The sequence below is a fragment of the Geotrypetes seraphini genome, chromosome 14, assembly GCF_902459505.1.
Source record: "Geotrypetes seraphini chromosome 14, aGeoSer1.1, whole genome shotgun sequence".
Classification (NCBI taxonomy): Eukaryota; Metazoa; Chordata; class Amphibia; order Gymnophiona; family Dermophiidae; genus Geotrypetes; species Geotrypetes seraphini.
This window is the reverse complement of record NC_047097.1, coordinates 62490291-62518089: the sequence shown is the minus strand read 5'-3', so window position 1 is coordinate 62518089 and position 27799 is coordinate 62490291. Positions and strand designations below refer to the sequence as shown.

Here is a 27799-nt window from a genome sequence, read left to right as displayed (position 1 = left end):
TGAACCTTTTCATTTTATTATAGAGAACACAGCCCGGATATAGTAAAACACTGCTCTGTCCTGCTGCAGAGCTGGACAGCGATTCGCGGAGGCGTAATGGAGTCCAGGGAGCTCAGGAGGCATCCTTTTGCGACTTAAGGTGCCGACCGTGGGATTCGCTTTCACATCTCTTTTTGTGTTTTCAGCGTTGTGATGGGCGGCAGGGAACGAGGGCTTGTTTGCAGTGTGAGTCTAGGATGCAGAATGGCAGACAAGTATCCGCGCACAGGGAGGGCAGTAGAAGGCGGAACTGCTCTGAGGCCAGTGCTGGCATCGGACAAAAACGCAAGCAGCCTGGGAGGGACTGAGGCATAGGCAAACTAAGCATATGCCTAGGGTCCCTGGCAAATATTTTAATTATGTGGCTCTCAAAGCAGATTTTAGCCCTGATTAGAGTGTGTGTGTGTGGGGGGGGGAAGGGCTTGTCTGCCCAGTGTTTGTTTATTCTCCCTATCTCCTGTGCCTTGTCTTCAGCACTTCTTTCGCTGGCGTCAGAATCAGGAATTTTGGGTTTTGAAACTTAAACTTTTTCAGCATACAATAAAAGACTTTACGATAACTCCTGGCCAACGTTTTTTGCCTGGGGCTACCAAAGGGTTAGTTCTGCCCAGGAAAGAGCCATGGTGGAGTCGTCTGCTGAGCCTGGGGAGAAGGCAGAGTGGCAGGGCAGGTGACTTGGAGGGCGTGAGTCAGGAGACTGGTCCGTCTGTGTTCTGGGGGGGCTGCCTGTTGATGCACAGATGGCAGTCCTCACGCTGCTGCTTCTCGTAGCGGAACGAAATCCAGGCGAAGAGCAGGAGAGCCGCCGCTTGAATGCCACCAAGCAGGAAAAAATACCGGTCCATATGGCAGTTATTAATATTTCCTAAAAGAAAAGTGATAAATATGATATCACCCGCTGTTGCGAGCTGGTATGTGAGGGGGTGGGGAGATAAGGGGAATGCTTCCATTTATTGCACTTGGTCATGAAGGCTGGTTTTCCACTGCTGCTGGCTTTCACGGGGCTGTAGGTTGGTGAAAAAGTGTAGTTACTTACCTGTAACGTAGGTTCTCCATGGACAGCAGGATAGTCAGCCACTGACTATCCTGCTGTCCACGGAGAACCTACATTACAGGTAAGTAACTACACTATACTCTGTATTCAATCTTGGGCACTGTTTCCTGATGATAAATTTGGGTGTCTTCTCTCGCCCTATGCTGTATGAAGACAGAGAAAGAGACACACGCAGACACAAAGACATAACCCCCCCCCCCCCCCCCCCACACACACACATGCAGGTATATATAAAGAAAGACACGCATACAAGAGACCCAAAGACAAATATGCAAACACAAAGTTACACTAACAAAGAGAGACATAGACAGGGAAAGAGAGAGAAGCATACACACCCAAAAAGACACACAAAGACAGACATGGAAATACAAAACAAAAAAGCAAATATTCTCACCCCCTTTACAAAACCGTATTGCGCTTTTTAACGCTGGCTGCGGCAGTAACAGCTCCGACGCTCGGTGACAGGTCAAATGCGCGCAAGACAACAGCGCGCCGACAAAACCGCCAAGACAAATCAGCGCAAAGATAGCAGCGCGCAAGTACAACTCAGCGCAAGGCATCTGAGCGCAAACTTGCCAGCACTTAAATGTCTCTCGCTCAGTTGTCGTGTGCTCACTTGCCAGCGCTCAGATGTCTTGCACTCAGATGTCTTGCGCTCACTTGCCGGCGCTCACATGTCTCTCGCTCAATTGTCTTGCGCTCACTTGCCGGCGCTCAGATGTCTTGCGCTCAGTTGCCCCGCTCGTGCTTGTTACTGAAAATGATTTGCGCTGAATTGTCTTGCGCTCAAATGTTATGTGCTCGGTTGTCTTGGCGCTCGGTTGTCTTCGCGCTTATTTGCCTTGCGCTCACTTGTCTTGCGCTCACTTGTCCGCGCCTGTTTGTCCACATGCTGTTGTCTTGTGCGTAATTGGAAATTCTTTGAGAGTCAAAGCCGTTAACCGGCGCTAAAAGTCACGCTATGGTTTTGTAAAAGAGGGTTTTAGTTTCCGTTGAACACCAAACTGGCTCTTCACAAATCATAATAAAAAGATTAGCCAAATCTAGAGAGTAGAATTAAAACCAAACGCAGAATCAAAGACAGTGAAGAATTTTCCAAATAACTATCGCTGGGTTTTACTAAGCAGTGTAAGTGCATTTTACCGCAGGCCAGCAATATAAATGCTCCGACGTTCATAGAAATGCAATGAGCGTCAGAGCATTTACTTCACATATGTATGCGAATGACTTCCTCTAAAGCAGTTAACAGAAGAGCATACACCATGATTTAATGGTGCCTACGTTCTATTGAGCTTGCCCATAGGGGGCGCTGGGGCAAACAGGTAGGGTTACCATACGGAAAGCAATGGAAGTAAAACCCAGAAGGCAGGGGAAGGTGTGGCTCACCGGTAGAGCCACTCACTGACTCTGCACCCAGAAGTTGTGAGATCAAATCCCAGCACCACTCCCTTTGACCCTGGGCAAGTCACGTAGTCCTCTAGTGCCCACCCCCTTGAATGTCAGCTTTGAAATGCCAAAGCCACAAAAAGGCAGCATACGAGTCCCCATTCCCTTCCCTGAGCTAGCAAATTGGCAAAAGAATAGGGAAACCAATCCACTGTGACATCACCAATGAGGCTGGCTCTTAGGCATTGGTGGAATGAGTCATTGTGACATCACAATAGGAGGGGCCACTGAAAAGTTCTTAGCCCAACCAAGAACAGGATGATGTGAAGCCATGAAACGTACAAGTTATTTGACACTTTTCAGCCAATGAGGGGAAGGCAGAGCTGCCTCTGCACCCAGAAGTTGTGAGATCAAATCCCAGTGCTGCTCCTTGTGACCCTGGGCAACTCAGTGCCCACCCCCTTGAACGTCAGCGTTGAAATGCCAAAGCCACAAAAAGCACCCCCCCCCCCATTCCCTCTCAATCCATTCTCCCTTTTCTGAAGCCATATGGTAAGCCTGCGTGGGTGGAGTGTGCGCATTAATTACAGAATTCTATCATTTACCTGCACTTGCGCGTTTGCGTCAGCTCTAAAGCAATTCGATTGTAAGCTCTCTGGAGCAGGCATTGTCTCTTGGGTACTAATGTACAGCGCTGTGCGTGTCTGGTAGCACTATAGAAATAAGTAGTGGCAGTAAGGCTGGTGTTAGTTCTCGTGCCTTAAGCGTAAGCACGTTTTCAGCCGGTTACGCTAACGTTCTATAAATGGAAAGTAAGCGCCTGTTGTTCTTTATACAATGGGCTTAAAATATATGCCGAAACCAGTGCCCTGTTAGACAACTGTCCTCCACATGGGCACCCTTCAGCTTGTGTATTTCTGGTTCCTTACCGTAGTCCTCCGGGCAGTGCATCCATCCATTCTCTGGCGCAGAGAGGAGCGAGAGGAGTCCCGATCCCAAGAGAGATCCCACCCCGGAGATGAAGAAAAACAGCCCCATGATAACTGACTGCATGGTCCTGGGAGCCTCGGAGTAGGCAAACTCCAAACCTTGGAGAAAGGGACGAGAAAGTGAGCGACATAGGGAAATGGAGAGAACCAAGGTTCTCGTCAGCGGTGCCCCTCCCCCGCGCGCGGTCACAACCCCCCTTCTCTTCCCCCCATACCTTTTGAACTTCTCCGGCGTGAGCCGCATGCACACCTTGCTGTTGGCTCGCCCTTTGACGTCACTTCCTCTGCACGGGTCCTGGAAGTGACGTCAGAGCGAACGCCAAGACTGATGTAGGCGGCAACCTCATAAGGACATAAGAATAGGCTTACTGGGTCAGACCAATGGTCCGTCAAGCCCAGTAGCCTGTTCTCACGATGGTCAATCCAGGTCACCAGTACCTGGCCAAAACCCAAGAAGTAGCAACATTCCATACAGAATCTCAAAGAATAGCAAGATTCCGGAATCCCAGAGAGTAACAAGATTCCGGAATCCCAGAGAGTAACAAGATTCTAGAACCTCAAAGAGTAGCAACATTCCATGCTACCGATCCAGGGCAAGCAGCGGCTTCCCCCATGTCTTTCTCAATAACAGACTATGGACTTTTCCTCCAGAAACTTGTCCAAACCTATCCGCTCTTGCCACAACCTCTGGCAACTTAAGACAATTTCCTTGGCTGTTTTAGGCCAAAGATGACCTAAAGTAGAGAATGACATGGGGATAAATTTTTCCCCATCCCCACAGGAACTCAATTTCCCCGTCCCATCCCTGTGAGTTTTGTCACTGTCCCTACCCCATTCCTGTAAGCTCTGCCTTAACTGCACAAGCCTCGAACACTTATGATTTTAAAGTGTTTGAGGCTTGTGCAGATGAGGACGGAGCTTAGGCATTGGTGGACTGAGGCATTATGACATCACAATCTGAGCTCTAGAATGTTGCTACTTATGATGTTAAAGTGTTTGAGGCTTGTGCAGATAAGGACGGAGCTTAGGCATTGGTGGACTGAGGCATTATGACATCACAATCTGAGCTCTAGAATGTTGCTACTTATGATGTTAAAGTGTTTGAGGCTTGTGCAGATGAGGACGGAGCTTAGGCATTGGTGGACTGAGGCATTATGACATCACAATCTGAGCTCTAGAATGTTGCTACTTATGATGTTAAAGTGTTTGAGGCTTGTGCAGATGAGGACGGAGCTTAGGCATTGGTGGACTGAGGCATTATGACATCACAATCTGAGCTCTAGAATGTTGCTACTTATGATGTTAAAGTGTTTGAGGCTTGTGCAGATAAGGACGGAGCTTAGGCATTGGTGGACTGAGGCATTATGACATCACAATCTGAGCTCTAGAATGTTGCTACTTATGATGTTAAAGTGTTTGAGGCTTGTGCAGATGAGGACGGAGCTTAGGCATTGGTGGACTGAGGCATTATGACATCACAATCTGAGCTCTAGAATGTTGCTACTTATGATGTTAAAGTGTTTGAGGCTTGTGCAGATGAGGACGGAGCTTAGGCATTGGTGGAATGAGGCATTATGACATCACAATCTGAGCTCTAGAATGTTGCTACTTATGATGTTAAAGTGTTTGAGGCTTGTGCAGATGAGGACGGAGCTTAGGCATTGGTGGAATGAGGCATTATGACATCACAATCTGAGCTCTAGAATGTTGCTACTTATGATGTTAAAGTGTTTGAGGCTTGTGCAGATGAGGTCAGAGCTTGCAGGAATGGGGCAGAGACAGGAAAAGAACTCACCGGGACGGGTGAAAAAAAATTTCCTCCAATTGGTTTTAAAAGTATTTCCCTGTAACTTCATCGAGTGTCCCTTCACACCAGGGAAGTGAAAAAGGTACAGGGGAGGCAAGGGGTGTGCGCGCAAGGAGAGGAGCAGGGGCAGGAGAGGAGGAGGGATGCTGTGCCCTCAGCAGGACTGTGCCCAGGGCGGACCGCCCCCCCCCCCTTGCTATGCCACTGGTTCTTTCAGACATGGGTGTAGAAGAGAACCAACACTGTAGTGGATGAACAGGAAAATATGTGTCAATTAAGTGCTGGAAATGTTCCTTGATGTCAGCAACGATCGAAGAATCTGTTGCAGTATCAGCGAGACCCTTGAGCAACCGGACGTGTGATGGAAGGACGTTGCGGGTGGCAGGAGTCTGATCAGCAGACAAGGCTCTTGTTGCCACATCAAAGGCAGACAAGCCACAAATGATGTCATTTGACAGTAGTTCATTTAAATCGAGAAGCAGCTTCTGCAGTTTAAAAAAAAAAAATCTTTGAATTCAGCTGCCAGTTACTAAACTAAACTAAACTAAACTAAACCTTAGGTTTGTATACTGCACCATCTCCGCGTGCGCAGAGCTCGGCACGGTTTACAGAGGTTGAGAGGAAAGGAACTACAAAGAAAGGGTATAGGAGAGGGACTGAGAAGATAGAGAGGGGCAGGGAACTAGAGAACGGGAGGTGATTAGATTTTTGAGAAGAGCCAAGTTTTCAAGCGTTTACGGAAGGATTGGAAGGAGCTAGAATTTCTGAGCGGGGATGAGAGGTTGTTCCAGAGTTCCGTAGTTCTAAAGGGGAGGGATGTTCCGAGTTTTCCTGCGCGGGATATACCTTTTATAGATGGGAAAGATAGTTTCAGTTTTTGGGAGGGTCTAGAAGAGAGCGGGTTTGAGGAATTCCAGAAGAGTGGGATAACGGGAGGAAGGACGCCATGTAGAATCTTGAAGGCTAAGCAGGCACATTTATAGAGGACTCTGGAGTATACTGGGAGCCAGTGGAGCTTGGAGAGGAGTGGGGAAACGTGATCGAACTTGCCTTTTGCGAAAATAAGCTTGGCCAGTTGTCTAAGATGTTAGTTTTTACATACTGACACTAGCATTTTATAAATGCTGTTCTATCTAGCTGAAACAGGCTGATTAAGGCTAGTCTCAAATTAGAGACTGACGTGGGGGGCACAGTTTGCCCCCGTCACCCGAGGCTCTGTCTCCATCACCGCCCTGCGCTGATCTGCGGGTACCCATTCCCATGCCATACTCTACTACGCAGCATCCGCAAGTCTCTTTCAACTGAAAGGAAACTCTGGAATGAGGGGGGTATAAAATAAAGGTGAAAGGGGTTAGACTTAGAAGCCACCTCAGAAAATAATTTTTTCACGGAAAGGCTGGTGAATGCGTGGAATGGCTTACCGGTGGATGAAAAGTGTATGGATCTCTATGGGAGAGGAAGGGATAATACAGAGGTTCTCAGCATTACAATTAATACTGTTATTATGGGAGCGGGGGCTGGGGAGGAGCTTGGGCAGGTCTGGGGTGGAGCTTGGGCAGGTCTAGGGTGGAGCTTGGGCAGGTCTAGGGTGGAGCTTGGGCGGGTCTAGGATGGAGCTTGGGCGGGTCTGGGGTGGAGCTTGGGCAGGTCTAGGGTGGAGCTTGGGCAGATCTAGGGTAGAGCTTGAGCGGGTCTGGGGCGGAGCTTGGACGGGGTACTCAGTTGACATTTCATAGAATTAGGAGATACTTGGCTTGAAGAAGTTGAGAAACACTGGAATAGCAGATGGCAAGGTTAGTTAGACTAGATAGGCTTTATGGTCTTTAATCTGCCTTCATTTTGCTCTGCTTCTACTTTTTATTAAGGAATCTGGGCAAAATTTGGGTGGGACTATCTTGTAATATTAAGGAGACCTTTTTTCATATATAGTGGGAGTGCCCCAAGGTGCACTCTTACTGGACAGAAATCATGTGCTGTCTGAACGCTATTTTGGATACTTCTTACCCCATGTCTATGAACGTTTGCCTTCTTCATCAGCGACTCCATGGGATGCCTAAACTTGCTATTTTCATAGCGACTAAGTTGACGTTGGCGCAGTGGTGGAAGCAGTCCAATGTCCCTCCTGTGAATGTGGTGTTGGTCAAAACGGACTACGTTTGCTTAACGTCTAAATTGACAGCCTTTCACTGTGGACGCTTTGCTAGTTTTCATAAGCGCTGGAATGCTCATTTGTAATTGCTCATGTAATTGTTTAGGGGTTAGATAGCAATTAGCTGTCCAGGAGGCTAACAACGTATACTGTGATACAGTTAATTAGCAGGTGTTCAAGATAAGATGTTATATAGCTTAACGAACCATGAAATCTGTATAATTGATTAGTAGATATTTAACTTAAGTAATAGACTCAAGAGGCTGTATTATAATGTGATCATTCCATAATTAAGATAGCTATCAATTTAATTGCATTTAAAATTATTATAATTTAAAAGTTCACAGATTCCACCTCTGTAACTGTATTGTTTTTAGAAATGGAAATAATATGTTGAGGCCTGTTTTGAAGTGCTTATGTATCATGTAAATAGGGCTGGAAAATCCTGGACACCAGGTTGCCCAAGCTCCTAAAATTTGGTGCCTGTTGTCTAATGCTACTTTGATTTGGAGAAGAGTGCTTGCCCTCAGCCTGGGTCCAGGCCTGAGAGGAGGTGATGTGGCCAGTTTGATATCTTGGCTAACCTGGAATGCTAGGCCTGACTGGAGCCACTGTGGCCTGGGCCTCCTTTGCTATGAGGCTAGAGGAAATGAAAGGAAAGGGAGATGAAAGAAAAATGAAAAGAATAATAATAAAGAATTAAAAAAAAAAAAAAAAAGTTTAAGGAAATATATTTTTATTTTCCTTTTGGCTCATGACTGAAATCTAATCACCTCCCATGCTCCAGTATTCTGTCCCTCTCTTTCCTTTTAATCCCTCTCCTTTATCCCTCATTGTAGTTCCTTTCCTCTTAACTCTGTAAACCGTGCCGAGCTCTGCGCTCGCAGAGATGGCGCGGTATACAAACCTAAGGTTTAGTTTAGTTTAGTTTAGGTTTTCTAAATGTTTTCAACGTCATCGATGTTTAATTTTAATTTCTGGATTTTTATGTAGCCTTTCTAAATGATGCTTATAGAACTCTTTTGTCAAATTTGGGTGGTAATTAGATAATTTAAATAAATAACAGTAACTGAGACACTTCTTATGAAGTCTCCTCTTTTTACCTGAAATACTGGCAAAGACCTCGCTGATCCCGATCAGAAGATACTGGGGAATCTGCCACCAGATGGGAAGGTCGGCCGCTGTGTACTGGTCTGTGCCAATGACCTGCATCACTGTCTGGTTGTTATGCACATAGATCAGCCTCTCTTTCTCCAGAATGCCTACAAAAGAAGGCCACAACGTAAGCGACTGCTGCCCCCAGCCACAGCAACATCCTGGTTATGCAAACCAAAGGCTTCCCCTCTGCCTACTAAGTGAAAACAGTATTACAGGAAATTAATTTAGGGAAAAGCTCTAAGCCTCTAAGGCAGTGGTCTCAAACACGCGGCCCTCCAGATACTATTTTGAGGCCCTCGGTCTGTTTATCATAATCACAAAAGTAAAATAAAACAGTTTCTTGATCATATGTCTCTTTAGCTATAAATTACAATATTATTATTAAGACTTAGCCAAAAGGAAAGATTTATAAACTTTAAAGAGTTGCCGGACTTGATGGACCTAAGGTCTGATTCGGTGAAGGCATTTCTTATGTTCTTATGGAAAATTGTTATTTCTTTAATAAGACATTAACTATTTTTTTTCTGAGGCCCTCCCAAGTACCTACAAATCCAAAATGTGGCCCTGCAAAGGGTTTGAGTTTGAGACCACTGCTCTAAGGGGTGTCAATGTCCCTCCTCGAGGGCCGCAATCCAGTTGGGTTTTCAGGATTTCCCCAATGAATATGCATGAGATCTATTTGCATGCACTGCTTTCATGGTATGCTAGTAGATCTCATGCATATTCATTGGGGAAATCCTGAAAACCAAACTGGATTGCGGCCCTCGAGGAGGGACTTTGACACCCCTGCTCTAAGTCCTGGAAGAAAAATATAACCTTCTCACATACAACTGGGCCTAGAAAATAATTCTATCTTGGTGGAATAATGCTAGGTAGTGTTTTGCACCTTATAGTGGGTGGCCCTCATTGGAGACAGTAAAAGCTTAGTAGCCTCTCTGTGCAAGCTCTTTCATCCCTCATTATAAATGGATTGCAGTCTGGCAGCTTCAGAGGGTGACGGGACTAAATCGCGCGAGACAACGGCGCGCCGACAACTGAGCGCAGACAACTGAGCGCAAGGTTGACGGCGCGCCGAAGAAAAGCACTATTTTAAAGGGCTCCGACGGGGGTGTGTGGGGGGGGGACACTTTACTTAACAGACATTGCGCTGGTGTTGTGGGGGGTTTGGGAGGTTGTATCCCCCCACATTATACTTAAAACTGAACGTTTTCCCTAAAAAACAGGCAAAAAGTTCGGTTTCAAGTATAATGAGGGGGGTTACAACCCCCCAAACCCCCCACAACGCCAGCGCAATGTCTGTTAAATAAAATAGGGGGGTTCCCCACCAACACCCCCCTTCGGCACCCTTTAAAATAGTGCTTTTCTTCGGCGCGCCGTCAACCTTGCGCTCAGTTGTCTGCGTGCTGTTGTCTCGCGCAATTTTGTCTATGAACCGCTTCAGAGTCTTATTGTCGACTTCGTCGATCCCATGAAGCCCTTACTAGAAGAAGCAGTGTTAATGCTCCATGTAAGCCCCTCCCAAACTATGACCCAGTGTCTGTATCAGAGCGCGTTTGGTCCCCACTTATTCTCATGACATGGGGGAAGTTCAGCCCGGAGGCAGGACAGCTGCAGCTTCGCTCCATGGAAACCATTCAAACTTGAACAGTTTTTGAGAATTCCTCGTGTAGCAGAAACTTTTGAGAGTCTTTACTTTGCACCAGTTTTCAAAGAGAAAATGAGTTCACTAAGGAAGAACCAGTGTGGGTTTATCAAAGTGAAACTTGTTCTCAGGCTTCTGTAGCTGCTGTTCTAGGGTTACCAGATGTCCGGGTAAACCTGGAGATGGCCTCTTTTTGGAGGACTGGCTGGGTGACTGAACTGATTTTTAATAAAACAGCTGTTTGTCCGGGTTTTCGAAGAGCATCGAGCTTGGGGCCATGTCTGGAATGCCTCCGAGCATGCATGGATGTGATGCGATGACTTCACCCGCATGTACGTGATGTCATCATGTCACGTCCATGTATGCTCGGAGGCCCTCCAGACGCTGCCCTGAGCTTAAGGAAAGAGAGGAGAAGAGGTTTGTGCGGGGCTGGGGCGTAAAAGGGCGGGGCTGGGGGGGGCTACATGTCCTTTTTTGGCTCCATGAAATCTGGTAACCCTATGCTGGAGGCGGGGCCACATGTCCTTTTTTGGCTCCATGAAATCTGGTAACCCTATGCTGGGGGCGGGGCCACATGTCCTTTTTTGGCTCCATGAAATCTGGTAACCCTATGCTGGGGGCGGGGCCACATGTCCTTTTTTGGCTCCATGAAATCTGGTAACCCTATGCTGGGGGCGGGGCCACATGTCCTTTTTTGGCTCCATGAAATCTGGTAACCCTATGCTGGGGGCGGGGCCACATGTCCTTTTTTGGCTCCATGAAATCTGCTAACCTTATGCTGGGGGCGGGGCCACATGTCCTTTTTTGGCTCCATGAAATCTGGTAACCATAATAGCTGTGGCTGTCCAGGTCGTGCCACATCTAGGTAAGTGGAACCGACGTTTCATCCATCAAGCTGTGGTTTTCTTCAGGGTGTGCTTTGAAGTCTCAAGAGTTATATTTATTTAGTAAGCTCTCAAACCTGACTGGCTGGGTTTTGAGGTGGGTGGTTTCATTGAAACAGTGTGATTCTAGAAGGCAAGAAGATTCATTGGTACAGTTTAATCTGGAAGTGGGAAATTTTGGTGCAAAATTGAGATGCGCAAAGTTCATTTTTATGTAAATTCCAAATTTTGGCAGGAAAGTTTATTGGCCACAAGTTTGAATTTCCCACCCAAACTCCCAGCCTTCCAGAGGTTAAATTTTATCAATGAATCTTCCAACCTTCCAGAACCAAACTGCTCAAATGAAACTACCCACCCACCTGCAGACCACATGTAGCACGATGGCTGACATGTCAGTTCCACTTACCTGGATGTGGTATGAGCCAGACAGCTGCAATGATTGTAACGTGAAGAGTAGCTCGGAGGAAACATGAGATTCCTCCTTCCCGAATCGCTTTCATAGGGGATCGTAGTATTGCCTTCGGCCACTGCATGTGGCTTACAAGGCGGACACATGAACCTTGCTTTACCTTGACAAATTACAGCTATACTCGCTCGAGGAGTGCAGAGAGAGGGGGAACATGATCGAGACGTTCAAGTATCTTACGGGCCGCATCGAGGCAGAGGAAGATATCTTCTTTTTCAAGGGTTCCACGACAACAAGAGGGCATCCGTTGAAAATCAGGGGCGGGAAACTACGAGGTGACACCAGGAAATTCTTTTTCACTGAAAGAGTGGTTGATCGCTGGAATAGTCTTCCACTACAGGTGATTGAGGCCAGCAGCGTGCCTGATTTTAAGGCCAAATGGGATCGGCACATGGGATCTATTCACAGGGCAAAGGTAAGGGGAGGGACATTAGGGTGGGCAGACTAGATGGGCCGTGGGCCCTTATCTGCCGTCTATTTCTATGTTTCTATGTTTCTATGTTACCTCAAAACAATCACACTGTCTTTCTTTTGCCGACAGGCGGACAAATCAGTCTTTTTAAAGACGAAAAGTGAAGTTTCACACGTTTGTGAATCCCTACGTATCATTTTCCTCAGTTCACAAAATCAGACTCCTGAGGCAGGGGCCGAAACACGATCGTGTCGCGTCAGTGTCATATTATCTAATAAAGGAGATCGAGCACCAAACTAGTCACCTTCTTTGCCTTCCTGTAAAGTGAAACTTGCCATGAGTACAAGGATATTTGCGCTGTTTTGTGTGGGTGAATGTTCTGTGTGTAGACCTGAAAATGTAATCTACTTGTGCAATTTACCAGTCCTGTCCATAATAAACCGTAGGAAATTCCTTTCCTAAATTCAGCTGAAAGTACCTATGTTATGGACGCCACCCTCCTCCCCTCCCCCTCCACACACACACACACGCTTATATTTAGAAATACTAAAGGAGGGTAATTTTCAGACTCACAATTTATGTTCGTAAATCATTATATGCCCATGTAAATGGCTCTGAAAACTGTCCTCCTCATTAGCTTCAGAAGATGAGTGCCATATTCCTCTTCATTACCTGCTGTTATAACAGATGTGAAGCCAAAAACCATGCCAAGGGCCATCCTCTTGAGGGCTGACGGCAGCAACTTTCTCTGCAGCAGGAACGGGTCAATGACACGATCCTTCAGAGGGACCAGGACCAGAAGAACGATGACATTGGCCATGAGGAGCCATGCATCTGGGAACTGGCGAGAGAGAAGGAGTATGAGTGAGAAGGGGGAAGAACCGAACGAGACAAGGCAGAGAGTGAGGTACATGAGGACAGAGATGTGCAGAGAGAGAGAGAAAAAAAGAGATTGAGGATGTAGAAGAGGGGTCTTGCAAGGAGACCAATATACATACCTGTGGTAACTACAATTGCAGGATAATGCATGTATAAGACATCCAAAATATATCTCGGGGATATTAAAGTAAAATCAGCACTCACTCTAATATATCACAAAAATAATAGTGTATAGCATATATGTAAAAATAGAAAAAACTAATATCATATAGCTATATGTAATATATGGTAATAATAGAGCACATTCATAACTATTACTACCTTACATTATATATATCCGCGATTGAGAGGAGGCTTTTCAAAACTCGGACAAAGTGCTGGGTTTTGAAAAGCCGTCCGGACCCCCGGACCTGTCCTCAAAAGGAAGACATGTCAGGGGTAAATCTGTACGTCTAGTAACCCTAGGTAACATCAGCTAGGACGGACATCTGTCTGCTTTTAGACTGGACAATCCGGTTTATCAGCAAGTTGTACAATATACTTTTACAATTATGAAAATGTGTTTTTTTTCTAGAATTGCAGATGTAATGAAAGGGGAAGGAAGCAACACTGGGTTTCAGGAAGCTGATGCAACTTTAAGGGAGAGATTTCTGGGGTCAGAAAGGCTTTTCTGTGAAGGCCAGTTGAAGCTAGCTAGGATATGGTTTGAGCAAGGAACAACATTTTTCCGGGAGAGATGTGAAAAAACAGAGAGCCATGAAGCTGTCAGAAAGGGAAGGGACCAAAGCAAGACTGCCAGGAACGTCGTAGGGTTACCAACGTCTGGACGGCTTTTCAAAACCTGGCAATTTGTCTGGGTTTTGAAACCTCAAAATCACCATTGGGCAGGAGGGCAACGCGATGACGTCATGTGTGTCGCATGGGTGCAGGCGCGGATGCCCTCCTGCCCGACCAGAGCAGGCAGCGGGGGCAGGGCTAGGGCGGGATTGAGGGCATGGTAGGGCGGGGATGGGTAGAACTTGGCGGGCCTGGGGGCGGGTCTAAGGGGGTCCGGGTTTTTCTAAACGGAAAATCTGGCCACCCTAGGAAAGTCGTGGAGTGAAAGCAGGAGCTGCTCAAGGGGAAATTATGGTAGGCTTAATGGTGGCAATTCTATACAGAGCTGTCAAAAGTTATACGGCAAGTACACACATAAGTACGTGAATATTTTTGATAGAATATACTTTGCCAGTAGATATTCACTTGGGCAGAGTCTGGGTGGAGATTGGGCAAGGCACACGCTTACATGCATTTATAGATTTGGGTTTGTATGGATCAATTATTCATACATATGGTTCCTCAAAACCATGGAAAGTGAGTAATAGGTTCCTGCATGGGACAACACTTGACAAAAACCGTATAGAACATTCAGAATGTTGCAAACATATTTTTTTGGGTTGCAATACTACTTATAGAAGTAACATGTTTCTCTCTTTTTGGAGTCGTTGCTTGCAACTCATTTCTTGGATGCTTGCTGGCCATTTTCAGAAGTGAAAGTGAAAGTAAAGAAGGCTGATTTTGTAATGCGCGGGTCTGCGAATATGCAAACATAGTGTTATGAATGGCGAAGAGTGGTCACAATTCACACACCCACGGATACACAAAATCGCAAATATTGGACGCATGACTAACGAGAACGCACAGTATAAATTTAGACCTGCCATTCATTTGCTTAGATTTATGAGCCTAATTTACGAGCTTAGTACAAAACGGGAAGGGGTATAACGCGGACCCGATGGACCTCGCGGATCTAAACCCGCACGTCCTTAAAAATCTGACAGATCTCGGTGATAATTTAGTGCTGACGGATCCGTCTCAGCATAGGGAGGGGAAAGTATTAGGATCCGTCAGCGCTAAATTGTCACCGAGGTCTGTCGGAGCCAGAGACTAGTGCTGGAGCGGCTCTAAAATGAATCCTTTAAACTGGTTTCCTGCAGCCCCACTAAATCGGCTCTGACAGACCTCGATGACATTGTAGCGCTGACGGATCCTAATACTTTTCCCTCCCTATGCTGAGACGGATCTATCAGCGCTAAATTGTCACTGAGGTCTGTCAAAGCCAGAAACTAACTACAAGTGACACGGACCTCATATTTTTAAGGACGTGCGGGTTTAGATCCGCGAGGTCCGTCAGGTCCGTGAGGTCCGCGTTTTATCTCTTCCCGTACAAAACTGATGCTAAACTCTTACATTCCATGTTACCATCCACTTTTATGCTCCTAAATTTAGGAGTTTGGTGAAATTTTGAGTATAAAGTTTGGCTGACTATCCTGCTGTCCACGGAGAACCTACGTTACAGGTAAGTAACTACACTTTTGCACTGAGCCCTAGTAAATTTTCAGTGAATCCATTTCATTAGCATAACCTTCACAGTTAGGAGCAAAAATCCTTTGAATATAGGACCCTGTATTTATATCACATGGTATGTGTTAGCGGACAGCAGGGAGCAGGGAGGAGGTCAAACAGTACAAGACTGGTACATCTAGGGTTACCAGATTTTCCCAAAGGAAAATCCAGACCCATGGCCACGCCCCCAGGCCCACCCAGTTCCGTCCCAATTCACCTGTGTCACGACCCATTTTGCCCCCAAACCTGCCCCTAGACGGCATCCACGCATGCGCGAACACGACACAATGACGCAATTTTGACGGGAAGCTTTTTGAAATCCAGACAAAGTGCCGGGATTTCAAAAGCCGTCCGGACCCCCAGACATGCCGGGGAAATCCGGACGCCTGGTAACCTCAGGTACATCTACTAAAGCCATATGGCTAAAAGAGTGGGAAGATGGGACCGATGTTACCGTGTAGCCGCTGGCTATTCCGCTGGAGCTGGAGCTGGAGCTGGAGCTGTGGTTTGACGGTGTGCTTCTGAAGATGTCAGGGATGTGGAGGTGTAGTCCTTGTAAGTAGTAAGTGCTCTGCATCTAAAACAGAATGAAATTCATGGGGAGAGTATAAAAGAAACTCAAAGACAAGAGAACAGAATTGTTTAAATGCAAACTGCAGGCAACATAGCAAACACCACTTTGCTTGAGACAAGCCATTTAAACTAAACTAAAGCTTAATTTTGGGTGTCAGGTCAAAAGCGCGCCGGGACAAAGGCGCGCCCAGACAATTGAGCATAGCGCGGAGGTGCGCGCTGCTCAAAATTACTGTTTTTAGGGCTCCGACGGGGGGGCGTGGGGAGGGAACCCCCCCACTTTACTTAATAGACATTGCGCCGCGTTGTGGGGGCGTTGTGAGGGGTGTGGGGGGTTGTAACCCCCCACATTTTACTGAAAACTTCACTTTTTCCCTGTTTTTAGGGAAAAAGTTAAGTTTACAGTAAAATGTGGAGGGTTATAACCCCCCAAACCCCCCATAACGCCGGCGCGATGTCTATTAAGTAAAGTGGGGGGGCTCCCCAACAAAACCCCCCGTTGGAGCCCCTAAAAACTGTAATTTTCTTCGGAGCGCGCCTCCGTCTCGCGCTCAGTTGTCGGCGCGCGCCTTTGTCTTTCGCGCCGTTGTCTATGAACCTAATTTTGTATGCCGAGTCATCATTCTGAGAAGGCTCGACTCGGTTTACAGCAATTAAATAAACAGGGAATGATTTACAAATGATAAATAGAAGATAATTGCAAAATTTCAAAAGAATTAATTTTCAAACTGTTTGGCAAATAGAGTAGTTTTTAATGATTTACGGAAAAATTGAAATGAACTGGAACTCCTTAAAAAAACGGGGGAGATCATTCCAGAGTCGAGAGAGTTTAAAGACCAAAGATTGACTGAAGATCTTGACTCCTTTAATCCCTTTTTTAGAAGGAAGGGAGAGTTTAAATTGTTGGATACCTCTTGCAAAGGAGAATCGGTAAACGTTCCAAAATAAAGGAATAAGAGGATTGAAGATACCATATAGAATTTTAAAAGAATTCTAAAATAAACCAGGAGCCAATGAAGACTCTGAAGCAAAGGGGTCACATGGTCAAATGTACTTCTATATCATCACTTCCCAAGGTACGTCCCAAACATTTCTCTGATGTGATCCCATTTCAGAAGCAAAAGCTCACATGAACCCCATATGGTGATGAAATCAAATTATTACTCATTCATCATCTTAACAAGCACATTTCATTGTGTTAGTTAACGCGGCGAGACCCGGAAACCTGCAACAAGCACAATGCCTTGAGAGAACACATTTTGTACGAGCTGAGTCTGTCCCAAGAAGATGTGTTATTTGTTTCGAAAGGGATCATGCTAGTGGTATATTTGGATTTACGATACTGATACCTTTGGATATAACAGACAATAATGTGAATGGTGATATTTATAGGATTCTACGGTGCTTATATCTATTGATTATATTTAACTGGTTTATGAGGGGGCAGGACTGCTGCTAAGCCTGCTGGAACAGACGTTATTTCTGGGAAGAATACAGACCTGGAAATACACCATCCAATAGGGAATGAGAGTCACCATCACGGGCAGAATCTTTTTCAACACTTGGATGTTACAGACCACCTCTTTCTGATCAGCGAGACTTCTCTTAGTGCTGCTTTGCATATGAGGCAAGATTGTTTCTGTCCTGTGATATGAAATGACAATAAATGGTTAGAGGGGATTGTGGGATGTGCATTAAAAAAAAACAACTACACAGTTCAAAAACTATTACGCTACAAAAGTGTTGTTCCAGCAATGGTAAAAACATTAAAGACACAGTGAGCTTAGAACTACATAAAGCTCTTTTTTAAAATGATGGTGGGCTTTGATATCTAAGATAACATTAAGCCAGAAGAAGAGTGATACACTAGACCAGTGTTTTTCAACCTTTTTACACCTATGGACCGGCAGAAATAAAATAATTATTCTGTGGACTGGCATCGGTCCGTGGACTGGCGGTTGAGGAACTCTGGGCTAAGTCGTGGGCCAGACCCTGCCCATCTCTACCCAATCTCCATCCCAGCCCCCACCCCCATAAAGAACTAATTGCACCTTGCACGTCCCGTGCCTCATCTGGAAGCCTTCCCTCTGACGTTGCAACATCAGAGAGAAGGCTTCCGGTTCAGGCGCAGGATGCCCGTAGGAGCCGCTGCCCGTGGCTTTGTGCACTGAATCAGTTAGGAAGAGGGAACTGGCTCGAAGATAACGCTGCATCGATCACACCGTGGACCGGTGGTTGAAGAACATTGGGCTAAGTCGTGGGCCGGACCCCACCCATCTCTACCCAATCTCCACCCTAGACACCACCCCCATAATAGTACTAATTGCACCTTGCACGTCCTGTGCCTCATCTGGAAGCCTTCCCTCTGACGTTGCAACGTCAGAGAGAAGGCTTCCGGTTCAGGCGCAGGATGCCCGTAGGAGCCACTGCCCTTGGCTTTGTGCACTGAATCAGTTAGGAAGAGGGAGCTGGCTCGAAGATAACGCCGCATCGATTGCACCTTGGATCGGTGGTTGAAGAACACTGTTTTGGGCCTGATGCACGTGCTGACCCTGTGGACCGGCAGGAAATTTGTATGGACCGGCACTGGTGGTTGAAGAACACTGCACTAGACTACTAGAACCCAAATCCATGATCCATGATCAGATCTCAGAATGTTACAGCACAGCATATCCTATTTAAGAGGAAGAGTGATGCGCTGGGGGTTCTCCAAAGTATGGCCCATGGATATGATTTTATCCGGCCCGTGGAAGAATTGTGCGGAAATGCGCCGATTGGACTAATTTTCAAATGAGAATCCACAAAAAACACACGGGGGGTGTTGATAGATATCAAATGCATTAATTAAAAATTGTGTTCAAAATATACTGATATTCCATATTATGCTAATATTAATATTATTTACAACTTTATTTAATACTGAATCGTGATTGCATACTTCGCGGTATTTCTTTGCACCTGTTCGGCCTCGATCGACAGTGTCAATTCGCAGAGTTGTAGGTAACAGGGCAAATTTATCCGATGGACGTTTGAAGTCGCTACTTGTAATTAGCGTTTCAAAATTTGAACCTCAATTTAATAAGATTTTAAAAAACACAAAAACAGTTGTCTGGTAGGAGAGATTGGGCGATGATCGTGGGCGTTGGGGGTTCAGGGGGTTTATGTTCGGCAGGAGGGATTGGGCACCCTCCTGCTGGTAATCACAGCTGTTGGGGGTTTGGGGGGGGTGGTTTATGTACAACAGGAGAGATTGGGCATCTCTCCTGCCGATGATCATGGGCGTTGGGGATTCAGGGGGTTTCTGTTCGACAGGAGAGATTGGGCACCCTCCTGCTGGTAATCACAGCTGTTGGGGGTTTGAGGGGGGGTTTGTGTCCTGCAGGAGAGATTGGGCATCTCTCCTGCCGGTAATCGTGTGGGTGTTGGGGGGGAGGGGGGTTGTGTACAACAGGAGAGTTTGGGCATCTCTCCTGCCGGATCGTTACCAGTGCAGGGGGACTGGTTGCCTGGTTCTGCTGAGCTGATGGCGGCAGCCGCGATCAGCTCGGCAGCCCGATTCAGAACTTATATCTGTTTTGACTTGGTCTAAGTCAAAACGTATAAGTTTCATCTGGCAACCTGTCAAACCTTTTTAGTTATGGCTGCCAGCAGCTGACTAAGTCTAGGTCGGTCCACCTCCCGCCCTATCCACTCCTCCCAAAACAGCCCTTTTCACTCTGGGCATACAGAGGCAGTGGAAAGGCCTAAGCTGGTTTTAGATACGTCGTTTTGATTATCGGTATTTGGACGATCTGTCATTTGATCGTGTAAGTACCGACTTAGACCACTTTTTGTACGTTTTAAAAAAAATTGAACAGCCAACGCCTTTTCCATTTTATATATATATATGACAAACAGAATTCCACCAGAAACAATAATTAAGACCATTCCAATTTTTCAAAAAAAAAAAAAAAAAAAAAAAAGGGAATTATAACAAATTTAAGGATGTGTGGAGGCCATTGATGGATTTTTGTAAAGATTAAAAATTATTCTTGCCTGAATTAAAAAGTTTAAGAAAATAAGGGAGGGAGGGGGGGGGTATTTTTTGATTATAATAAAAGAATATATTTTTCATAATTATATAAGGAAGGGGGATATTATTATATTTTATAAGGGTTATTTATAAGATGTCAAGTGTATTTGAAAGTGAAATTGATATTTGTATTTATTGTATTGTACTTGATTTAAGATATGAAATGAATAAAGTACTGTATTACAAAAAAAAAAAATTGTTATGAGCTCTTTAGTTTTTTTTTGACTCATCACATGATGATACTAAGCCAATCAGATTGCAGATAATAGCTGCCCACCTGTCCTGGTTGCTTGTGCTCCTCCTGGTTTGACAGCAGGTTTGAAAGCTGGTTTTTATCATGGTTGAGATCTGACTGCCATGGGCAGGTTTGATGATGAAGGACGGTGTGGCCAGCAAGAAGACAAAGAGGGCTAGCACCACACAGATGGAGGGGATGGCATAACCAATTAGGAAATCCACGTTCTGCTGAATAAAGGCCACCACCAGCAGTGAGATGATGCCTCCAATGTTTATGCTCCAGTAAAACCAGTTAAAAAACTGGCGGGTGGCTTCCCGGCCACAATCGGTCACCTAGCCAGGGCAAACAAGAAATTTGCGTCAGAATCTCTAGTGCTTTGACTGTCCTTTAGAGAATGACACAGGGACACCTTTTTTCCCGTCACCGCACGAACTCAATTTTCTCGTCCCATCCCTGTGAATTTTGTCCCTGTCCTGCCCCATTCCTATAAGCTCTGCCTTAACCGCGCAAGCCTCGAACTCTTATGATGTTAAAGTGTTTGAGGCTTGTGCAGATGAGGACGGAGCTTAGGCATTGGTGGAATGAGGCATTATGACATCACAATCTGAGCTCTAGAATGTTGCTACATAGGATTTTAAAGTGTTTGAGGCTTGTGCAGATGAGGACGGAGCTTAGGCATTGGTGGAATAAGGCATTATGACATCACAATCTGAGCTCTAGAATGTTGCTACTTATGATGTTAAAGTGTTTGAGGCTTGTGCAGATGAGGACGGAGCTTAGGCATTGGTGGAATGAGGCATTATGACATCACAATCTGAGCTCTAGAATGTTGCTACCTAAGATGTTAAAGTGTTTGAGGCTTGCGCAGATGAGGACAGAGCTTGCAGGAAGAGGGCACGGACAGGAAAAATGAATTCCTGTGGGGACGGGGAAAAATGAATGTACTTATAAAAATAATACAGCTGAAATGGAAAGAAAACCATTAGGCTTCCACCCCCCTTTTGATATTTACATTTCATTTCTGTGATAAGGTTTGATTTTAAGGGTTTTGAAAACTGCTTCTGTGGTTATGAATCTAAATAAAATCAGGTGTTTTCTTCTTTTCATCAGAGCTCTGCGCGGGCATCACATTGAAAGTATGAATACATAAGAACATAAGAAGTTGCCTCCGCTGGGTCAGACCAGAGGTCCATCGCGCCCAGCAGTCCGCACCCGCGGCGGCCCATCAGGTCCATGACCTGTTAGGTGGTCCCTGACTTTTTCTATAACCCATCTATACAGCATGGATGGACAGCTGAGATGTAGCTTTGGGGGTGTAGGAGATTTTTTAAAATCAAGAGGAAGTGGCCATTGCGGAAGTTCCACCACTCGGGATTTTTAAAACGGCAAAAGAAGTAAAATATTAGGATGCAGAGAAGGGAGACGACTTTATTTTTATCCCGCGTTACCTTAAAGTTGTATGTGGGGAACCAAAAAATAAACAGTACAAACACAGTGAATAAGCCTGCAGAGTATGTGCTTGAACCCAAAGAGTCTCTGGGCGGCAGCAGTTAATGGGAATGTTTTGTAAGGTTAAGGCAATGAGATGGGGGGGTTTCCTGGGGGACTAATGCCTTGTCCTCTGTCTGCTTCTAGTGCTTGCCATCACAGTGACTCCGTCCACTATAGCAGAGGTTCCCAAGTTTAATAGTTCTCTTGATTAATCGCTTAGTCATATTTCAAAGCGATGAACAATTTAAAATACATTCATTAAAAAAATACAAAATGAACAATACAATACATATTTTAAATAATAACATTGGGTTAAAAACTAAAACATCATTTTGGGAACATAGGGAAGGAAGGGATTTTGAAATACAATTAGGAATAGTAAAGCAATACAAAGGAAAAGTACAATAGGAGGACAAATTAAAACATGGTTTTAATAAAGTATAATCTATGGCCTAGGGGTTACTAAAAGCATCTTTAAAAAGAAAGGTTTTTAGATTACTTTTAAATTTTCCTAGATCCTGCTCCATTCGCAAATAAATTGGGAGGGAATTCCAAGTCTGTGGGGCTGTCACTGAAAAGATAAACCGCCGTCTAGTATTAATGATCTTAAGCGAAGAAATAGTTAATAAATGTTGTTCATTGGATCTTAGTGTTCTATTTGGATGATACGGAATTAATGATTTATATATAAATGCTGGAGTTTTGTTGAAAAGAGTTTTAAAGGTAAGCAAACAGAGTTTATATGTTATCCGGTGAATAACTGGGAGCGTTTTTCAAAAGAGGTTTAACGTGGTCAAATTTTCTCGATTTGGTTATGAGTTTCATGGAGATATTTTGGATAATTTGGAGACGTTTAATTTCATTTAATGATATTCCTTTAAAGATATGTGGTAGATGTCAATGGTGCCCCTCAGCCATTCAAGGTGAATCCTGGCAGGTCCCAGGGCGCCCAGTTACTTTGAAAGCCCAACATATTACTAATTGTGATTCTCAGGGGGTGATTTATATTATAGTATGCCCGTGCGATCTCATATATGTGGGACGCACGAGTAGGAAAATAAAGACCAGGCTAACAGAACATAAATCACGAATTGTTAATAAGATCACACAGGCTCCTTTGGTCGAACACTGGTTAAGATTAAATCATACAGTGGCTGATTTGAGATGGCGGGTGATCAAGAAAGTAGTTGGGTGGGACGGACGGGGGGACTCTGTTAAACTTAATGAACTTGAGCAAAGGTTTATTTTCTCTTTGGATACGGTTGAACCACACGGATTAAACATTGAGTTTGAATGGGGTACGGTATGATTCAGATAGGACCCATAGAATACAGGGGGCGGAGACTTTGATGACAGTGCGGGAGGATTTAAATTTCACTCCAAGGACGACGACGCCATCTTTTCTCATGAATAAAGTGGAGTCGGATGACAGTGGCGCCCTTGGTGAGTACACCATTGAAACGTGATTATTATTACCTTAAACTAACTAACCAACTATAGATTGGAGGGAGAGGTTATACAATTGTATGTGACTGCTTTCTCTTTTACACCCTGCAGGGAGACCCTTGATAAAACACACCTTTGTGAAACATGTCGGGTCTGACTCCCTGGGTTTATGCTGAGATAAGTATAAAAAACTTTTAGAGTTTATATCATGACATTCAAAATTGAAGAGTCTTGGAATATTTATTTCTTAAAATTTCTGAAATTTCTTTAAGCTTATTTAAAAGTGAATAAAAATAAAAAATAAACAGAAAAAATAAAAAACAAAGATTATAACGATCTAAACAACGGTACAAACCCGGCAGCCAATGATGAGGCGCCCACATAAAACTTCCCGCTCTTTAAATTGAATATTGCGGTGGAGTGGTGGGGCTGAGGCGTCAGGTTTTGAAAAATTAAATGCAATCTAGACATATCTGAGACACATATAGATTACTATTAGTCTGGATTATACCAAATAACTACTTTGGCCACACGGATTGTAAGGATTCCTTTAAAGAGAGCATTACAATAATCTATTTTTGAAATCACCAGAGAGTGGATAAGAATATTTAGTGAGTTTGGGCATAAGAATTTTGAAATAGATCGAATCCTGCGTAATCTATAAAAAGTTGATTTAACAATATTACTCATGTGATCGTGAAAATTTAGTTTGTTATCGAAAGTGACTCCTAAAATTTTTGTATTTTTAACTATTTCAAGGGGGACATTTTTTATAGTAATAGGAGCAATGAGTTCAAGATTTTCTTTCCATGGGAAGAACATCGCATTAGTTTTTTTGATGTTAAGTGCAAGTTTGTTTGTTTTCAGCCAATGATGTATTAGATCTAGCTTCTCATCAATCTCTTGAATATCCTGGAGGGCCACCAGCCAGTCTGGCTTTCGGGATAGATTGGCATGCCTGCCACCTCCATGATATGCAAATCTCCCTTATGCATATTCATTAGGGTTATCCCCAAAACCCGACTGGCTGGTAGTCCTCCAGGACAGGGTTGGTAAACCGCTGCTCTATGGTAAACAACGACAGGCGTGGACCATGTTTATGATTCCTGCGTATCTTGTGGGCTAGGACAGCCCAGCTCAAGATATGACTAAAGAAGTTTCTTTTGGAGTTTTGTCTGAAGGAATAAAAAAGCTGCTTTGTGAGAGAAGCCGAAGTAAGGGAAAGGCATTGGGACTTGTATACCGCCTTTTTTGCAGTTATACAACCACACTCAAAGCAGTTTACATACAGGTATTTCAAGCATTTTCCCTGTCTGTCCCGATGGGCTCACAATCTGTCTAATGTACCGGGGGCAGAGGAGGATTACGTGACTTGCCCAGGGTCACAAGGAACAGCACGGGGTTTGAACCCACACACAACTCAGTTTGGTTCTCACCATCAGGCCAAGGAAAGTTAGCTTTTGCCTGAGGAACAGACAAAAGGGGGCAGAGAGTCAAAATGAGGGACAGAAACAGAGACAAAAGGGGAAGCAGGGAAATGGAGGGGAGGACAAGTCAAAATAAACCAATTAAAAGATAACAAGAGTTGTTTACTGGATATGACACAGTCTAATGGAATACTCCATGGCACTTTTGCTGGATATTTCTTTTTTAGTTTAAATGCTTTAGGACTTTAATATTGGCTGCCTACAGGATTCTTATTTAGCACTAAGTGTGTTTTTATTCCGCGCCAATTTTACCATATATAGAATGTAGTCCTAAGCGCAAAATGTGTATACAGAATTAAGGGGCTAGAGCACGACAATGAGAGAGGACAGAGAGAAAGAGAACCAGAGAGATGTCCAGATAGATGGGAAAAGAGAAGGATATGCACAGTAGAGAATGACACAAGGAACAACTTTTTCCCCGTCCCCGCGGGAACTCCTTTTCCTGTCCTGCCCCATTCCTGCAAGCTCCATCCTCACCCGCACAAGTCTCAAACACTTTAAAATCATAAGTAGCAGCATTCTAGAGCTCAGATTGTGATGTCATAATGCCTCATTCCACCAATGCCTAAGCTCCGTCCTCATTTGCACAAGCCTCAAACGCTTTAACATCATAAGTTCCAACATTCTAGAGCTCAGATTGTGATGTCATAATGCCTCATTCCACCAATGCCTAAGCTCCGTCCTCATCTGCACACTTTAAAATCATAAGTGTTCGAGGCTTGTGAGGTTAAGGCAGAATGGGGCACGGACAGGGACAGCGACAAAACTCGTGGGGACAGGACGGTGAAAAATTTGTTGTGACACCTTTTACAGAATCTGCTTAAGAATTATTTATGGATATATTCCACTTAGGGCTTGCAAGCTTATATACACCATCTTTGAATAAGTTTTTTTTGTGGGTTTAATTTAAAATATCACAGCCACCAAACTCTGCTATTTTATGGCAAAAAAACCCAATTGTTTATCTACTTTTCCCTTTCCTTCTCTACCCCTTTTCCCATGTCCAGAATCTACCCATTCCTTCCATACCCTTCCCTTCCCTACTGCCCTCCCAGGTGTCCAGCATCTCCTCTCCTCTTCCCCACTTTCCTTTGTCCAGCATCTACCCATTCCTTCCATATCCTTCCCTTCCCTACCGCCCTCCCAGGTGTCCAGCATCTCCTCTCCTCTTCCCCACTTTCCTTTGTCCAGCATCTACCCCCACTCCTTACGGCTGATTTTGCCTCCATCACTCTCTGCCCATTCTTGCCCGCCACACCTTTGCCAGTGCTGCCTTTACCAGGGGAGGGTTTCAATATCTGTAACCTTACCTGATCTGCTCCAAAGGATGTCACATTGGCTCTGACGGAGCTGATCCCAAGAGCGAGTATTATCAAGCCACTGTACATTGCGGGAGCGCAGTACAATGCCGGCTCTTCACAAATGTCAGCACTCCGACACGAGTTCCCCAGAAGGTTAAACTGTTGCACTTTGCCACACAACAGAGGTCGAAGCTCATCAGAGGCTGTGGCTGGCAGGATGCTGGAGGCTGTCATGTAGAGCAAGAAGCTGACTAGGATGGTCCAGTAGCGGCCCAGGTAGGCGTCTGCCAGCCAGCCTCCCACTGGCGAGAGGAGATAAGAGGCCCCGAGGAACAGCAGAGAGGCTTGCGACGCCTGTGGCCCTCCCCAGTTAAAGGTTTTGCTATTGAGGTAAAGCACAAGGTTGGAGACAATCCCAAAGAAGGCGATCCGCTCCAGGATTTCCACCAGCAGGATTGCCCAGCAAGCCGTCTTCCGCCCTGCAAAGAGGGAATTGTCGCTGGGTCTACCAGTGGCTTCTTTCCCCAGAAGAGGTCTGTGCTCTCCATTCTGCCCCGTGGGCATACTCCCGGCCTTCCGTGGCATCTTTCAGGATGTACCGTATATCCCAGTCAGCGTGTACGAGGGTGTGTGCAGAACTCCAGGTTACAGGATATGTGAATGAATGTATACATCAGTGTGCTTATGTGTGAATGTGGTACATCTATGCCTGTCCTTGAACCTCCTCTTTGGTGAGGTTGTGTTGTTTACTTTGTATATATTGTGTGACTTGGTGTCCTGCGACCTGTCTTTGCGCTTGTCACGCTCTTTGTGAATGTGTGTGTGCCTGTTCTTTACCTCTCATGTTTCTGTGTGTCTGTGTTTCTCTGTCTGTGTCTGTGTCCAGGATTCTGCCTACCTTTGTGTCGTTGTCCGGCGGTCGGTGTTGGAACTCAGTTTCCCCTATGCACTCTGCGACTTCCTCTTTAAATGCTACACTGATTTTGGGAGATCACATGTTCGATCAGATGACAGCGGGGAACTGAGCAGAACTGAAAGTCTTTCTCCAAAGTCACTTGAACTTTGAGCAAGGTTCCTGTTTAGAAACGAAAGGCCTTTCCATCTATGCATTCTTCCCGTCTCTTTGCTTCTCTCCCTCTTATCTTTTATCACTAATTTTTTTCTGTTCATCTTTCCATCCTTATCACTTTTCCCTTCGTGCGGTCTTCAGAGGCAGTGGATGAGAGATACCACTGCCCTGTCAAAACCTAGCTCCGGTCAAGAGTGACAGGATGTGGCTAAGTTTGTGTCATCCTGACTGGAGACAGTAAGAACCTTCCCCATACTCACTAGCACAGCTGTTCAAATGAGAATAGTGGTAGTGCAGCGGTCTCAAACTCGTGGCCAACCAGGTACTATTTTGAGGCCCTGGTTACGTTTTTATTTATAGATTTTTAAATTTACATTCAAGTAGTCACTTGTACAGAAAGTTGGTCAGTAGAGATATAACTTATATCCAATATGAATCACAATCAACATAAAAGAAAATTCTTGCCACTAACCCAACTCAAGTCCTCAAAAAGAGATCCAAGATTACATCAAGCGAGAAAAAAAGAGGGAAAACAATTGTTGTAATAGGACAAATTACAGACAGAACTGAGATGTGATGAACTATTGAGAACTATAAACTATTGAGTTATTGTTGATTCCTCTTTATCCAGTCAAGACAAAGCCAGAAAAGCGGTTAACTGATGAGGTTAAAAACAAAACATATTTAACTGAACGGTAGCAAATAATACACTTGCAAGGATATCTTAAGTAAAACGTTGCTCCCAGCAAAGTAACTCCAGGTTTCAAAAGTAAAAATTCTCTACGACGCTTTTGAGTTTCTCCAGAAAAATCTGGAAACATTTGTATTTTGCATCCAAGAAACTCTTTCTGTTTATTTTTGAAAAAAAGTCT

General features: G+C 44.9%; 1 protein-coding gene across 1 annotated transcript; it reads right to left on the bottom strand.

The window, feature by feature from the left end:
* SLC15A3 (solute carrier family 15 member 3) lies at positions 1–27056 on the bottom strand. The gene is made up of 8 exons (XM_033919474.1): positions 25868–27056; positions 20173–20465; positions 17323–17467; positions 15705–15827; positions 12659–12827; positions 8528–8686; positions 3409–3567; positions 1–904 (listed from the first exon to the last, which is right to left on the bottom strand). The coding sequence occupies exons 1-8, from the start codon at positions 26441–26443 to the stop codon at positions 729–731; spliced, it is 1800 nt and encodes a 599-aa protein (XP_033775365.1). The 5' UTR covers positions 26444–27056; the 3' UTR covers positions 1–728.
* Between the last annotated feature and the right edge of the window lie 743 nt (positions 27057–27799).